Source organism: Schistocerca cancellata, chromosome 7, assembly GCF_023864275.1.
Source record: "Schistocerca cancellata isolate TAMUIC-IGC-003103 chromosome 7, iqSchCanc2.1, whole genome shotgun sequence".
Classification (NCBI taxonomy): domain Eukaryota; kingdom Metazoa; phylum Arthropoda; class Insecta; order Orthoptera; family Acrididae; genus Schistocerca; species Schistocerca cancellata.
The window spans coordinates 332966655-332982325 of record NC_064632.1 but is presented as its reverse complement, the minus strand read 5'-3'; the positions used below and the strand labels follow the sequence as shown (position 1 = coordinate 332982325).

The 15671-nt window shown below is 40.1% G+C and overlaps 1 protein-coding gene across 10 annotated transcripts in view; it reads left to right on the top strand.

Moving 5' to 3' along the window:
- Positions 1–15671, top strand: part of LOC126091944 (mitochondrial ribonuclease P catalytic subunit) — a 135635-nt gene that overhangs the window by 91392 nt on the left and 28572 nt on the right. For 6 of the 10 annotated variants that reach the window (XR_007521288.1, XR_007521282.1, XR_007521285.1 and 3 more), the window contains one exon: positions 9315–9458. The exons of 1 other annotated variant lie outside the window; for it this stretch is intronic. Coding sequence is in view for 3 of the 9 variants with exons in the window: in XM_049907275.1 (XP_049763232.1) it covers positions 9315–9458 (144 nt within the window). In the remaining 6 variants the exon portion in view is untranslated. Of the gene's footprint in view, positions 1–9314; positions 9459–9554; positions 9773–15671 lie in introns of all 10 variants that reach the window. 3 more of the 10 variants (XR_007521284.1, XR_007521283.1, XR_007521286.1) reach the window with 2 other exon arrangements.

The following is a 15671-nucleotide window of genomic DNA, read 5'->3' as shown; positions in this document are numbered from 1 at the left end:
TGATAGTGGCATCTGTTAAAGATGACTTAGAGTTCAAAGCAGGTGTTTACAGAATTCTGGGTGAATGTTTCCCCCACCTCAGAGATGGCTACATTAGTACCTCCATCCATATCAAACCCACTTACCACCAGTAATACCTCCCCTTCGACAGCTGCCACCTATTCCATACCAAGAAGTCCCTTCCTTACAGCCTAGCCACTTATGGTCATCGCATCTGCAGTGACGAGCAGTCCCTCCCAAAATATACCAAGGGTCTCATTGAAGCCTTCACTGACTGTAATTATCCTCCCAACCTTGTACAAAAACAAATCTCCCGTTCCTTATCTTTCCAGTATCCCACCACCTCCCAAAGCTCCACTGTCTGGCCACAGAGGAGTATTCCCCTCGTAATTCAGTACTACCCAGGACTGGAGCAACTGAATTACATTCTCCGCCAGGGCTTTGATTGCCTCTCGCCATGCCCTGAAATGAGAAATGTCCTGCCCACTATCCTTCCCACCCATCCTACAGTGGTATTCTGCCGTTCACTGAACCTACATAATATACTCGTCCATCCTTACACAACCCCTCCTCCCAATCCCTTAAATCATCACTCGTACACCTGTAATAGTCCTAGATGCAAGACCTGCCCCATACATCCTCCCACCACCACCTACTCCAGTCCGGTCACTAACTTCACCTACCCCATCAAAGGCAGGGCTACTTGTGAAACCAGTCATGTGGTCTACAAGCTAAGCTGTAGCCACTGTGCTGCATTCTATGTAGGCATGACAACCAACAAGCTGTCTGTCCACATGAATGGCCACCGACAAACTGTGGCCAAGAAACAAGTGAACCACCCTGTTGCTGAACGTGCCCTTCATTTCAATGACTGCTTCACAGTCTGTGCGATATGGATCCTTCCCAGCAACACCAGCTTTTCTTAATTGCGCAGGTGGGAACTTTCCCTGCAATACATCCTACATTCCCGTAACCCTCCTGTCCTCAACCTTCGTTAGTCACTGTCCTCATCACCCATCCATCCCCTTCCCTGCTCCCATTCCAGCCAGCACGACACAGCCGTCATTACAGTACCACATCCAGTCTTTTTATTTATTGTATTTTATTTCATTATTTCTTATTTATTTCTCTCCTCTCCACTACCTGCCCCCCCTCCCCAAACACACACACATACCTCTCTTCCCTGCCATCCCCAGCCTGAGACTGCAGGTGTGTGTGTGTGTGTGTGTGTGTGTGTGTGTGTGTGTGTGTGTGTGTGTATACCATTGTTGGCAAAGGCCATTGGCCGAAAGCTTTAAGTGTGAAAATCTTTTTGTTGTGCCTATCCGCGACTCAGCATCTGTGCTATATGGTGAGTGACAACTTTACTTCTCATAATATTGTTTTATTTTCTGCTTATAAATATAAAAAAATTGGTTTTGATATTGCACATCATCTGGCAGAGCTCAGTTTGGAAAACTAATGTGCATAAGTATTTTTTTACAAAATAAAAAGTGCATGGATGAAACACTGTATCAGCGCACTCGATGCTCTGGTGCCATGCCGATTGTGGGTGGTTGAATGGTCTGTATGAGATGCATGCTGCATATGGCAACATATGTCCCACATTTTGAACCTAGCATCTTAGAACGAAGTTTGCCTGCTAGCTAATTGTGGGCATTCTAACATGGCTGTTTAAGGCATCGGGTGTTTTGAACTGTGGTTTTGGCATTGTTATCTTCCCTCATTTTGAAATGAGTGATAAGTTTAACCCTGCTCCATCATGAAATATGGTTACAACCCTGAAAATACCAGAGGGGATCTGCAATCTCTGTGACAGTAGGTCAGTTCTGCTTTAGCAGAAACACAAAACAGTGGTGTAGGCTGGCTGGCCTGTGAGGGAGAGGTGGGACTCGTTTCCCTCACTCCTCTGGTGGTCAGAATTCTAGTTTGACTACATTGGCAGCCAACTGCCTGTTTATTGTGTCCACCTTTTGCACCATAGTGATAAAAAAACCAAACCTGTTAATGTATTTTGAGTATAACGAAAGTCTTCCCCTAATGTGTGAATAGAGTTATTTTCGGTTCTACTTCTGTGCTAAGTATGTTGTTGGTTCTGTCTGTAGCATTGTCAAATATGAGTTGCATGGCTATGAACGCCGATGAAAGTTTGAAATTTATATTCCGCAGATCTTTTTAACTATCGAATTGAATGGGAAAAGAAAAATAATGCTGAGGAATATCTTAAATCAGAGAAGCACTCTGTTCACTGGTTGGGAAAATACTGCTGCATTTCAACAGAAACAATCATTTATTAAAAGCTTAAGTAGAGCCTAAAGAAGAAAACAAGCGAGGAACATTTTGGAAAAATAATGTTGAAGTTTTTGCAAAAGCAAAGATTTTAGTCAAAAACCTATCCAATCTCTATTTTATTTACTTACTTATTTTTTTATAAAAAAACTTTTTCAAAGCACTAAGGCTTCAGTTCCAGGTACATTGCAGGACAATTTTTTAAATTTTTGCATCTAATCATTTACAAACAACACAGAAAAAATTAGATGTGAATTTCCGCATAAATAAATGTGAATTTTCCAAAAATACATGCTACATTTTTAGGTCCCTGGTTATGAATGATGGGCTTCCATAACTCTTTCCATGGTGTATATTAGGCCACTTGGTAAAGAGGTCAGCACGTAAGTTGATTATGCTTGGAATATTTATGGGACTTTCCACACATTGTGAGTTTGGATCTTGAGAAAGGCTTTGGGAGCTCAGCAAGTTGCTATCATTCTACTGGGTTTCATCAATTGTAATGGTTTTGCAGTGTAACACCCATAAGATGGTATGTGGTGGTGCTTTCTCATTCTCTGTGCGGCCTCTCTGCTGCCACTGTTTGGAATTACACTGACTTTATTCGTGTTGCTGGAGTAGAATTTGCAGAGCTCGTGGGATTAAGCTAATATGGGCCAGTTCCAGCTGTAGAATTAGCCATTCAATCAGTATCAGTATGCTACTGCTTACAGTATTGGCATTTGATGGAATCAAGGATCCTCTCGGGGAAGAGCATAAACAGTTCTTGTTTCAAGAAACTTATCTCCCGTGATATCTGGAGAGGCCTTAGCAGGGGTGAAGTGCAGGATCTGCCCCTCAGATTACTTTGGCTTCACCTCTTTGTTATGCTCCATGCTTGTTACTTCTTGGCGAGTGCAACATCAATGGATCCTTAGACTGACTCTCCTCTGAGTAAATCAACTGCACTATTATTATAAGTAATACTTCAGAAGCAGATCCAGCCAGAGCTGGATATGTTGTGGGGCAACAAAAGCTTATCTGCAAATTGTAGCATCTCTTAACGGTATACTGAATAGCACAGCATTTTTTTACTCTCTACAGCCTATAAACTGTCTCATCCAGCTACTTGTAGGGAGACTTACCATTTAAGGTAGCCTCCCAATTATAATATGACTGGAAATTTTTCATGTTCACATTGCCAGATGTGAAGGACACAATAAATGCCAGAAAAAATCCTAGAGAATGTCTTCTGAGCTGGACTTGTAAATCTGTGCATTCATAATCTAACACCCGTTAAACCAGCAATGTGACAGATATTAAATTAAGAACATGTCTAAGTCACTCTTTTATTTACATTGGTAAAAGCAATTTTAGTGATGAAGAAGAAAAGGTAACAATCTGGCTGAGAACTGCAGTATATTTATAATATGTTATGAGTAGACCGCGGATTTTAGGTAAAAACCTATTTTGTTACCGAGTTCCTATTTGCATAAAAATTTGTACTTATGCGTTTCATGACTATTTACACTTAATAGCGTTAATTCTATAGGCCCTAAAAAAGCCTATTTCAACGTTAGTGCCTATTTTTGCCTATTTCGGCTTTAATATCCTAAAAAAGTGCCTATTTCATCATATAAGGCAGTGGCTCCAAGTTTTCCCACACTATACGACAGATGGAAAAAAATATTTTCTGCCCAGCGTGCAGCAAGGTGGCTAGTTGATATGTGCTCATGCTTCGTATTTGCCTAACACTTTGGTCTTTTTTTATTTTTTTATATCGCTATCCCTGTTAATACCAAATACTCTTTATAGGTGTTTTATTATTCATATGTAAAAAATAGATCACGGATCTTTAGGTTAAAACCTATTTTTTTCCTAAGCTCCAATTTGCATATAAGTTGGTACTTACGCATTTCATGACTAACTTAACTGAATACCGTTAGTTCTATAGGACCTAAAATTGCGTATTCCGACGTTGACGCCTAATTTTGCCTATTTCGCCATCAAAATCCTAAAAAGTACCTATTTCGTTAATCTGACATAGAGTTCTTGTGTTTTCAAAGATTAGAAAAAGGAAGTAAACTTAGGGCTTTACGTCTCGTCGAAGGCGAAGTTCGTTAGAGACTGTTTACAATTCCTTTGCTTGCCTTACTACCAACAGCACTCGGCACAGGTGAATGGTCATCCATCCAAGTACGCACCGAGCACGACAGTGCTTAACTTCGGTGAGCGAATGGGAACCGGTCAAAGATTTGAGTTACACATTAGAATCGAACGTGGGAGTACTAAATGTTATATTTGAAAATATTTCGTTCATAGGATTCTGGCCAGCTGTGTATTTTCGCAAAGAAACGGTTTCATTGGCCTTAAGCTGAGCACTGATTAAAAAATCACAATGTTAATCGTAGACGCTCTCTATAGCTAAATTACTGCCCTTCGTGCATTTTCTCGCTGCTGTCTGCAGGCAGTCCTATCAAACTACTCTGTTTCGTGAAAGGTATTATACGTGAATTTTCCGGTTCGAAAAATAATTTGCCAGTAGTGAGATGTTTTCATCTGAAGCACCGGTAGATTCCATTCGCTTGTTCAGAAGGGGCGGCCATCTGTCAGGTGCCATATGTCCAGCAACGAGTACGGTACTTCCCCTACTGCTCCCATGCAACACAGTATTAAAATAAAAAAAATAAAATAAAAATCTAGTTTCTGTGTGAGATTACTATGCCATGCCGAAAACAGCTAGTTCAAAGTCTACTCATATAAGGCAGTGGCTGCAAGATTTTCCGCATTAGCCTATACAACAGGTGGGAAAATTGTTTTCTACCGAGAATGCAACAAAGTTTTTGATGTTTTTCTTAGACTTCTTGTTTTCCTGTCACTTAGTATTATTTTTTATCACTATCCTTTAGTAATACGAAATACTCTTTATATGCGATTCTAACTGCATTTCCCTTTTCTCTCGTATTAGGTGTCAAGTGTTAAGAAATCTCACTTAACTCAGCATGCAGATGGAATCGCACATAAAGCTAATGTTGAACGAAAGTCAAAATTGAAGCAAACTCTTTTAACCAATAAATCTGGTGAATCCTCCGAAAAAAAAACAAGTTCTGTAGTGATTTGTGTCATGCACTTGTGGCAGCAAACATTCCCTTTCGGAAACTAGAAAACACTATTTTCAGAGGTTTTCTTGAGAAGTACTGCCATCAGTCTATTCCTGCAGAGTCAACTTTACGTAAGAATTATGTGGATTCAGCTTACAATGCTGCATTGCACACAATTGGAGGAGATGTTGGAGAGTCTTGCGTATCGAGTTCTGTGGATGAAACTACTGACAGTCTTGGCCGTTACATTGCAAACCTGATTATTGGCAAGCTAGATCCAGATGCTCCAGCCAGGACTCATTTGATTTACTCAAAACAGCTTGCGAAAACTAACTAACAAACAATAGCACAGTTTGTGAATAATGGGCTTAAGGTGCTATACCCAAACGGAGTGAATGAGAATAAGGTGCTTCTGGCCGTCACTGATGCTGCTGCATGTATGATAGCACCGTTTCAACTATTAAAAGTATTCTACCCATTGATGCTGCACTTTACTTGTGTAGTGCATAGGATCAACCGCATAGCAGAGCAAGTAAGGCTAAAATTTCCTAAAGTAAATAAAGTAATGTCTATGGTGAAGAAAATTTTTGTTAATGCACCATCAAGAATACAGGCATTCAAAGAACACCTTCCAGATGTCCCATAGCCGCCAGAGCCTGTTGTCACCCGCTGGGGCACGTGGCTGATAGCAGCAGAATACTATAGTGCGCATCTCTCAGCTGTTGAAAATATACCAGAGGATGCTGCATCCGTAACTGCAGCAATGGAGTTACTCAAAAATTCTTCTTTAAAACGGGACTTATCTTACATTAGGGCCCACTACACATTTATGGCAAGAATAATTTCACAATTAGAAGGCTCAGGGAGACCTATCTACGACAGTATTTCTTTGCTTGAAGAAGTCAAAATGAAAATTAATGAAGTGCCAGGTGAAGTAGGGGGAAAAGTACGGGCAAAAATGCAAACGGTTTTGCAGAAGAACACTGGCCAGAAGGAGTTGTGTGCAGCTGCCGACATACTTAGTGGAAAATCCAGCACTCCTGTCCAACATGTGCCGAAAATGAAGTACGCCCCTGTCACATCTGTTGATGTAGAACGTTCTTTATCAGCGTATAAATTGATTCTGACTGACAAGCGCCAGTTTTTCACTAGAAAACCTAGAAAAGATTTTGGTTATTTATTGTGAAGCCAACTGTGGTCAGAATATGTGAAACTACGAGTGTATTAATTAAACCATTGTCACATCTTTTTTTACGGAGATCTTTATCTTGCAGGAACTCAAAACTATTTGGAGTTATGTTCAACAATAATGTTGTAGATTGCTGTGATCTGTAACTGTGTAAATATTCATTCTCCTTGTTTTAATGACTAATAAGATGTTCATACTGTCAACACTGTGTATTTTAATTTATTTTTATTTTCTCTGCATCATTTTTATTAGAGCCTATTTTAGGTTTTATATAGCCTAAATGAACTACTGAAGGAGCCTATTTTAGGTGCCTAAAACACACTTTTTTACGACCTAAAAATCAGTGGTCTAGTTATGAGACCAATTTCTGGCCATTACTTACCTTCATGAGACAAAAGTGTGTAGTACTGATGATAGACATATACTGGGTGATTTTTTCCACTGTGTACAAACTCTAGGGATTGATCAATGAGGGGATACAGAACAAAAAAAGGTCTAATGAACTTATGTCCGCAGATGCATGATTTCTATGCTAGAGACAGTTTATTCAATGATGATGATAGGTTTGTGGGGCACTCAGATACGTGCTCATCAGCGCCCATACAAAGTCCCAATTTTTACACAATCCAATCTAGCCACTGTCACGAATGATGATGATGATGATGATGATGATGATGATGATGATGATGATGACAACACAAACACCCAGTCCCTGGGCAGAGAAAATCCCCAACCCGGCCGGTAATCGAACTTGGGACCCTGTGATCCAGAGGCAGCACCATTTATTCAACCATACATTGTTACAGACTGTGGTCTAATATGTGCTGTACCATGCAATCACAGTTACAGTGTGTGTTGGAAATGTGGAAATGATTTCCATGTGCCTAGCATGCGTTTATGCGCCGTAACATGTTCTGTCTCACATGTTCACATTGGCCAAGCTGCATCAAGCAGTGTCAAAGGCAGCATCAGTACGCTGCTCCAGTGTCTCCACATCTGGAATGGGTTCTGCATGCACGATGCTTTTGAGACGGCCCCATAACCATAAATAGCATGGGTTGAGATCTGGTGAATGAGCAGGCCATGCAACTGAAACCCCTCATCTGATTTTTTGACCAGGGAAGACACGATTCAGATGCATCCGGACATGAACAGCTAAGTGAGGTGGAACACAATCATGTAGCAGCCACATAACCATTCAAATCATCAGTGGCCCTTTTTCCAGCAGGAGAGGCAGAGTCACCCACAAGAAACATCGATAGTTCCGGCCTGTTAGGCGACATGGAAGGAAGACTGATCCCAAGATACGGTTGCCAATTATCGATAGTTCCGGCCTGTTAGGCGACATGGAAGGAAGACTGATCCCAAGATACGGTTGCCAATTATCCCGGCCCACACATTTAGGATGAACCGATGCTGATGATTTGCTGTCACCATATGATGAGAGTTCTGCATACTATCCCACAGATGACTGTTATGAAAGTTGAAGATACCACTCTGCATTAAGATGGCCTCATCTGTGAATAGAATGGATGACACAAATCCCAGAATCATGGTTGGCGGGTGACGAAACCCAGTGACAAAACTGCTCCAGATATGGAAAGTCTGTGGCTAGTAAGCCCCACACACACTGTAAGTGATAAGGGTAGTAATAGTTGTCATGGAGAACGTTCCACACCATCATTTGGCTTACCCTGTACTGTCAGGCCAACTACCTTCCACAGTGTTAGTCATATTTTCCTCCAAGTCTGGTGTCTGAACATTTCGGGTAGATCCTTGACGATTTCTTGCTTCCTGAAATGACCGTGTCTCAGACAAATGGTGAAACACTGTTGCAAACATTGAATGCTGTGGTGCTTGTCGGTGGGGATAGGTCTCCTGATACAACCTGGCTGCCGCCCGTTTCCATTTGCCTTTCCATAAGTAAACACCATGTCGGCAAGCTATAAATTTGAATACAGAACCATTGTGTACAACACTGTATCATATCCACTACAAGGTGAGTCAGCAAGAAAAGTGAATCGGACATAACATTACCAATTACTGTGGCAGGACATATAACGAATAATACCACCCTCTAGGAGGAAACCATGCACTCTGCAACTACAGCTGCATAGTACAGTGCTTATTGGACCACAGTTTCTGTAACAACGTACGATTGAATAAATGGTCTCTAGCATGGAAACCATGCATTTCTGGACATAAGTTCATTAAACCTTTTTTGTTACGTATCCTGTCATCGATCAATACCAAGAGTTTGTACATGGAGGAAAATCACCCTGTGTAAAAGGGCACATTACCTACCTTTCAGAATGAACAGTTCCTTTGTCAGGAAGAAAAGAGGAAAAGGCCAGGGAATGTTAAAAAGGAAGGATGAGAGAGACCCACCTGAAGTGCAGACGATAGGAGACAATGATGGAGGAAGAGGCATGTCAGAATCTGGTTGAATACATCTGGGACTCCATGAGGCACTAGCTCCACGCCCACAAATCACCAACCTGTAATTTATGAGAATTGTGACCTGCGCATCAACGTCTGTTGCAGTGCCTCTGGAAACCTATGAAGTACTTATCATATCCTGGCCAAGCATAATTGCGGCTGTATTGCATTCAAAAGGTGAACTGACACATTGTCAATCAGGTAGACATAATGTTTTGTCTTATCAGTGTATTTATGTGCTAATTCCTAATTTTATTATGACGGGACAGAAATTCTTAATTATTTAAAAAATAATGCATGTATAACTTTTTATGCAGGATCCATTGCCATTCCACCCATTTGCTCAGCATCATCATGATGGTTCATGGCACCTGCCTTATGAGGTCCCAGGCTCATCCCCAAATAAGAGATATAATCATTTGGAAGTCCCAGAACATTGGCTGTGCCTCTCAAAAGTATAGGTAAGTTGCTAATTACCATCAGTGTTAAAAATGCTGTCATTTCTCCTGTCATGTGATGATAGAGAGTTTTGCGTAACCTACTTGGTTATATTACAGTTAAAATTTTTCAGTTACAAAACTTCAGGGCATACTAAATCCTGCCACTGTTTATTACTTGGTAAACAAATATAATGGATAAATTATGCAAGAAGAAATTAAGAAATCAAAACTGCATATTGTAATTCCAAGAAGAACACAAGGAACATGGATTGCAAATTTAAATTGCCGCACTCTGCTGCTCATCGATAGAAGAACCCAGACTTAGACATCAAAATGTATGTGTGTTTTGCTAACCTTGATATCTTAATGGGAGTTTGTAGCATAGTTGTGCAGTGACAAATGTAGTACGTTAATACACTGCATGGCAAAAAAGTGAAACACCTAGAAGATATGATCAGATATCAATGTAACTTCATATGCTTACACACAATAGGCAGGTGTGTGAATGATTATAAAGTTGCGATTCTTTGTGACACATAGAACATCCACCAAAGTGCATTAGTGTTGTTCGTGTTTAGTGTTGTTATAAGGCCTAGTAGAGTAAATAAGAGGTGTGAGCAATGTCTGATGTTAAGTGATCACTATGAAGGACACAGAATTGCAACATACTTGTGCGAGAAAGCATTATCAGCATCTCATAGGGTTTGAAAGTGACTTCATTGTGGGTCTCCATTTGGCTGGCTGGTTGAATCTTGCAATATCCAGATTGGTGAGGAACTCAGATATGACAGTGGACTGAAATTGGATTGCATGGGAACATGAGAGTAGACATACCCAACAATTGTTCTGCTCGACTACGTGGAGGCCAGCAAGATTTCCAGATCTGTCCCTAATAAAACATGTGTGGGATCAGCTTGGGTGTCAACTCCATTCCAGTGCCAGTATCTAGGATGCAGCTGTGGGCCTGCTTACCTCAGGAGCAGATGCAATGCCTTCATGGTACCCTTCCCAACTGAATCAATGCATGCGCCCAGGCCAGAGAGGATCTAATTCATATTGGTAAGTGGGCTCATACAGTTAAGTTCTTTGTAAATTTGACTGGCACTTGTAATCACTAAAAAAGCGTCACATACCCTCTCAACCTGTGAAGTTTATTTCATCTCCTCCTCTGCTTCTGGGTGCTTCACTTTTTTTGTCAGGCAGTGTACATAATAGCGTAGATTATCAAACTATCTGTACTGTTAATATGAGGAACATCACTGCACATTCTTGCTAGACTGCGAATAATCATTAACATTGGTTGCTAAATGCACTGCACAATGAAAGTTTGGGACCTTATCATTTCATGAAGTTTAGTAATGGTGCCCTGCAACATCACCCTTGGGCACAGCAATGCTTCAAACAGCAAGATGTTGACATGCATGGAAGAAAGGCCAAAGCTCAGAAATTCATATGAGGTGTAATGTGGGTTAATGATGTCACAATGGCACCAAATTTTTGCTACAGCTCTGCCCAATACCACCGCCTATGTGTCACGTGATGGAAAGATCATCACACTCCCCCTTACTCACCTCTCACCCCTTCTCTTGACACCTCTGTGATGGAACCACAATACCCTGTGTTAAAATCTCACAGTTTTCGTATGGGTTTGCCAACATTCCAAACACACACAGAATCACTGTGTAATGGCCTCAGGAGATGGCACAGTTGTCATCAATGAAGTTACACTCATTCTGTGTTTGAAACTGACAGTTTCCAGTGCAATGTGTAACAGAATGATGTTCTTGACAACCTTAGACACTGTTGACAACCCCATCACTGAGCCCAAGGGTGCCACACTTTTGCACCATTACAGAGGAAGGTTGTAGGCACCTTTGAGCCAAATTTCGAACTTCTGTGTAACAGTGGAAGAGAATGATGGGGTCTCAAAAAAGTGGCCCTCTAATTGTGTTGCCCAGTGTACATGAAAATTGTTTCATTTTAAATGAGCCATGTACACTGTTTTTGAGTAATTTTTAAATGGCTTAAAAAAATAAGCAATCATTTTGTAATCCAATATTTGTTAACATTAAAACCTCACATTTCATCAACAAAGGAGGTGTACTTGGACCAATGTCCAAATTGATGTAAGCCTGTTCATCTTAAAAATCTGACCCCTGTACCACAAAAGATGAGCATTTACTTCTCGCCTGCCAAACAGGAATGAAGCTACTAAGAATGATGTTGAATATGAAGTTGAAACAACAAAATTTTGAAAGTTGTTGGGGAATATTTACAGAATAGTTTTTGTGTAAGGAATGCATGGTCTCCAGTGCCTTTTTACAGAGTAATAACATAATTATAATTTATTCACATTGTTAACAAAATTATCTGGGGAAAAAGCCTATGCAATCACTTTAACATGGAAGTGTAGTGATGCAAGGGGTACCAAATTTGTTATAAAAGTCAGTAAATTACTCAATGGAAAGTATTTTCAGTACAGGTATTTCATTCATTCCAAGCAAGTGTCGATTCATGACATCATCATCGAGACACGAGTTGACTGTAATCTGAATCCGTTTTAGCAAACTAATAATTTCTCTCAGGTGATAAAATTTTATTGATTATGAAATACGAATTCTTAAAGTTCATTCAGAATCAGAAGTGTTTAATTAGTAATTACATGCCATAATTTATTTGTTTAATATACATGTGTTTTGAATTTCGTATGCATAAACAAAAAGTGTGAATTTATGTGTGGCTCTTACTCTGAGACAAGTTATCACTTGGACTGCTAGAAGTGCGCGTGTACAGTTCGTTGACCTATGTGGTGAATTTTTATTTTTGTGATCTTGACCCGAGTGGAGAGTTAATCCAGTTTCATTTAAAATTTACGTGAGATAGACACATCACGTTATTACAAAAGAGTCATTTAGCCCATTAGGGAAAACTGAAACCTGCGCACTCAATTTGAAATACGTTACATGGCAATGCGTGATCGAGCTCGTGTACTTTAGTTGCAAATGCATTTTGACTTAATGCACAAAGTTGGAAATTACTTTTGGAAGAAAAGAAAAAAAAGAACTGAAAGTTTATTCAAAATATCGAGTTCCAGTTTTAATTGAGTCATGTATCACCTTGTTGATTACGTTGCCTAGCAACACTGTAAAGCAGCTTAATTAATTTATTAGAACAATTTGCGACGTATTAAGGCCCATTACACACACAAAATGTTACACAAAGTTTGCTGACCGCATTAGAGTGTTTTTCTTTCCTTAAGTGCCAATAAACCAGCAGTTTCAAAAGTTTTAACTGTTGTGTAACTTCATTGATTGTCCTACACCACTATGGAACTTGTTGTATATTGTCTCTTCACAAGAAGCTGGGATAAACAAGAAGAAGAAAAAGACTAAAGAAGAGGCATCAGTATATTTGGTGCCGCAACTTGGGGCTTGAAAAGGATATACTAACAACTTCAGGCCCAAGGCACGAACTTCGACCCATTGGAAAGGATAAGTACTCACAGTTACGAGTAGGATAGCCATAGTATAAAAGACCAGTTCTATGTTGGTGAAAGTATATTTTGAGTTGATATTGGTATTTTACACTACTGGCCATTAAAATTGCTACACTAAGAAGAAATGCAGATGATAAACGGGTATTCATTGGACAAATATATTATACTAGAACTGACATGTGATTACATTTTCACGCAATTTGGGTGCACAGATCCTGAGAAATCAGTACCCAAAACAACCACCTCTGGCCATAATAATGGCCTTGATATGCCTGGGCATTGTGTCAAACAGAGCTTGGATGGCGTGTACAGGTACAGCTGCCTATGCATCTTCAACACAATACCACAGTTCATCAAGAGTAGTGACTGGTGTATTGTGAGGAGCCAGTTGCTCGGCCACCATTGGTGAGAGATCTGGAGAATGTGCTGACCAGGGCAGCAGTTGAACATTTTCTGTATCAGAAAGGCCCATACAGGACCTGCAACATGCGGTCATGCATTATTCTGCTGAAACGGGTTTCGCAGGGATCAAATGAAGGGTAGAGTCACGGGTCGTAACACATCTGAAATGTAATGTCCACTGTTCAAAGTGCCGTCATTGTGAACAAGAGGTGACCGAGATGTGTAACCGATGGCACCCCATACCATCACACCGGTGATATGCCAGTATGGCGATGACGAATACACTTTTCCAATGTGCGTTCAATCCAGTGTTGCCAAACACAGATGCGACCATCATGATGCTGTAAACAGAACCTGGATTCATCTGAAAAAACGACGTTTTTCCATTTGTGCACACAGGTTTGTCGTTGAGTACACCATCGCAGGTGCTCCTGTCTGTGATGCAGCGTCAATGATAACCGCTGCCATGGTCTCCGAGCTGATAGTCCATGCTGCTGCAAACATCGTCAAACTGTTCGTGCAGATGGTTGTTGTCTTGTAAACGCCCCCATCTGTTGACTCAGGGACCGAGACGTGACTGCACGATCCGTTACAGCCATGTGGATAAGATGCCTGTCATCTCGACTGCTAGTGATATGAGGTCGTTGGTAACAGCATGGTGTTCCGTATTACCCTCCTGAACTCACCGATTCCATATTCTGCTAACAGTCATTGGATCTCGACCAACACGAGCAGCAATGTCGCGATACGATAAACCGCAATCGCTATAGGCTACAATCTGACCTTTATCAGAGTCGGAAACATGATTGTACGCATTTCTCCTCCTTACACGAGGCATCACAACAACGTTTCACCAGGCAACGCCGGTCAGCTGCTGTTTGTGTATGAGAAATCGGCTGGAAACTTTCCTCATGTCAGAATGTTTTAGGTGTCGCCACCTGCGCCAGCCTTGTGTGAATGCTCTGAAAAACTAATCATTTGCATATCACAGCATCTTCTTCCTGTCTGTTAAATTTTGCATCTGTAGCATGTTGTATTCATGTTGTAGCAATTTTAATGGCCAGTAGTGTAACTGTGTATAAATATATTAGGAAAAATGTGCACCCGAACAAGGAGAGCGCGAGATAATGCAACCCAGAGTTTGGAAGTGACAGGTGACGGGAGTGAAAGTGGATATAATTCTCATGAGGAGGTAGCTAGGGAACCAATTATGGACCAAAAATTTAATTTGAGTGAGGAAAATTTTCATGAAAGAGTATCAAAAGTAATAAATGGAGGACGAATCACGTAATTTAAGTGATAGTAATATCATTGATGTGGAGGTGACAGTAGAAGCAGACCCAAGTACAAGTAGAAATAGTAATCTACAGGAGTCTATAAATACTGAAGTTAAAAAGGAAAGTGTGAATCTTACATAAAATGTTACAGAGCTGAAAGATGTTATTAAATTCTTGGCGAGTATGCAATGTCAGTTAACTGAGAATATGCCATGTTTAAATGATAATGTTGATACTGAAAAATTCAACCCCCAAATGGGTTTACTCAATGAAAAATTTGACAACAAGTTCGAGTCACTTAAAGATGATAATAGACTATTAAATGAGAAATTTGAGAACTTAAAAGTAGAGTGGGAAGAACCATGAAATACTAAATTTAGTGAATTAAAAATAAAAGTTTCCATGGATATGAATAATCTACACACTGAATTTATGGGTAAAATTAATGGGATGGAGAATAAATGTGAAACTATTTCTAAGGGGCAGCATAGTGATTTGTCAGATAAAATCTGTAACTGTGAAAGTAGTTACTTGAAGGCTAATGTGCAAATTGAAGATCTGTCTAAAAAGATGTCAGAATTCGAAATAAACACTTGCAAGGGCATAGATAAATATTTAAGGGACTACACTAAAAAATTAAATGATGATCTTTCTGAGTGGATGGAAGTTAAAAATAAGTAAATCGAAGAGAAAGTCAATACCACTCTCAAGTTGAAACAAGCTGATGTAGTTAAGGAAAAACAGATGGCAAATGATGAACGTATCAAGTTACTTACTAGTGAGTTTCAGGCTATTAAAGATAAAGTAATTGAAGAATTACCTAAGTGGCAAAGTGAAACAAATTATAAATTGTCAGAATTAGAACAGAAATCTTCCGAAATGTATTGACCAACGACAACTATTCCGAAGACAGGCTTAGGAATAATAAATCCTGTAGTGAAGTGAAATGTAATACACCAGATAAACTTTGTGACTGTTATGGAAATGAAAATGACACTTTTGTCCAAAGCAGGTACTTGTCATCTTTAATGGTCGAGCCAAGCATATTCAAAAGCAGAC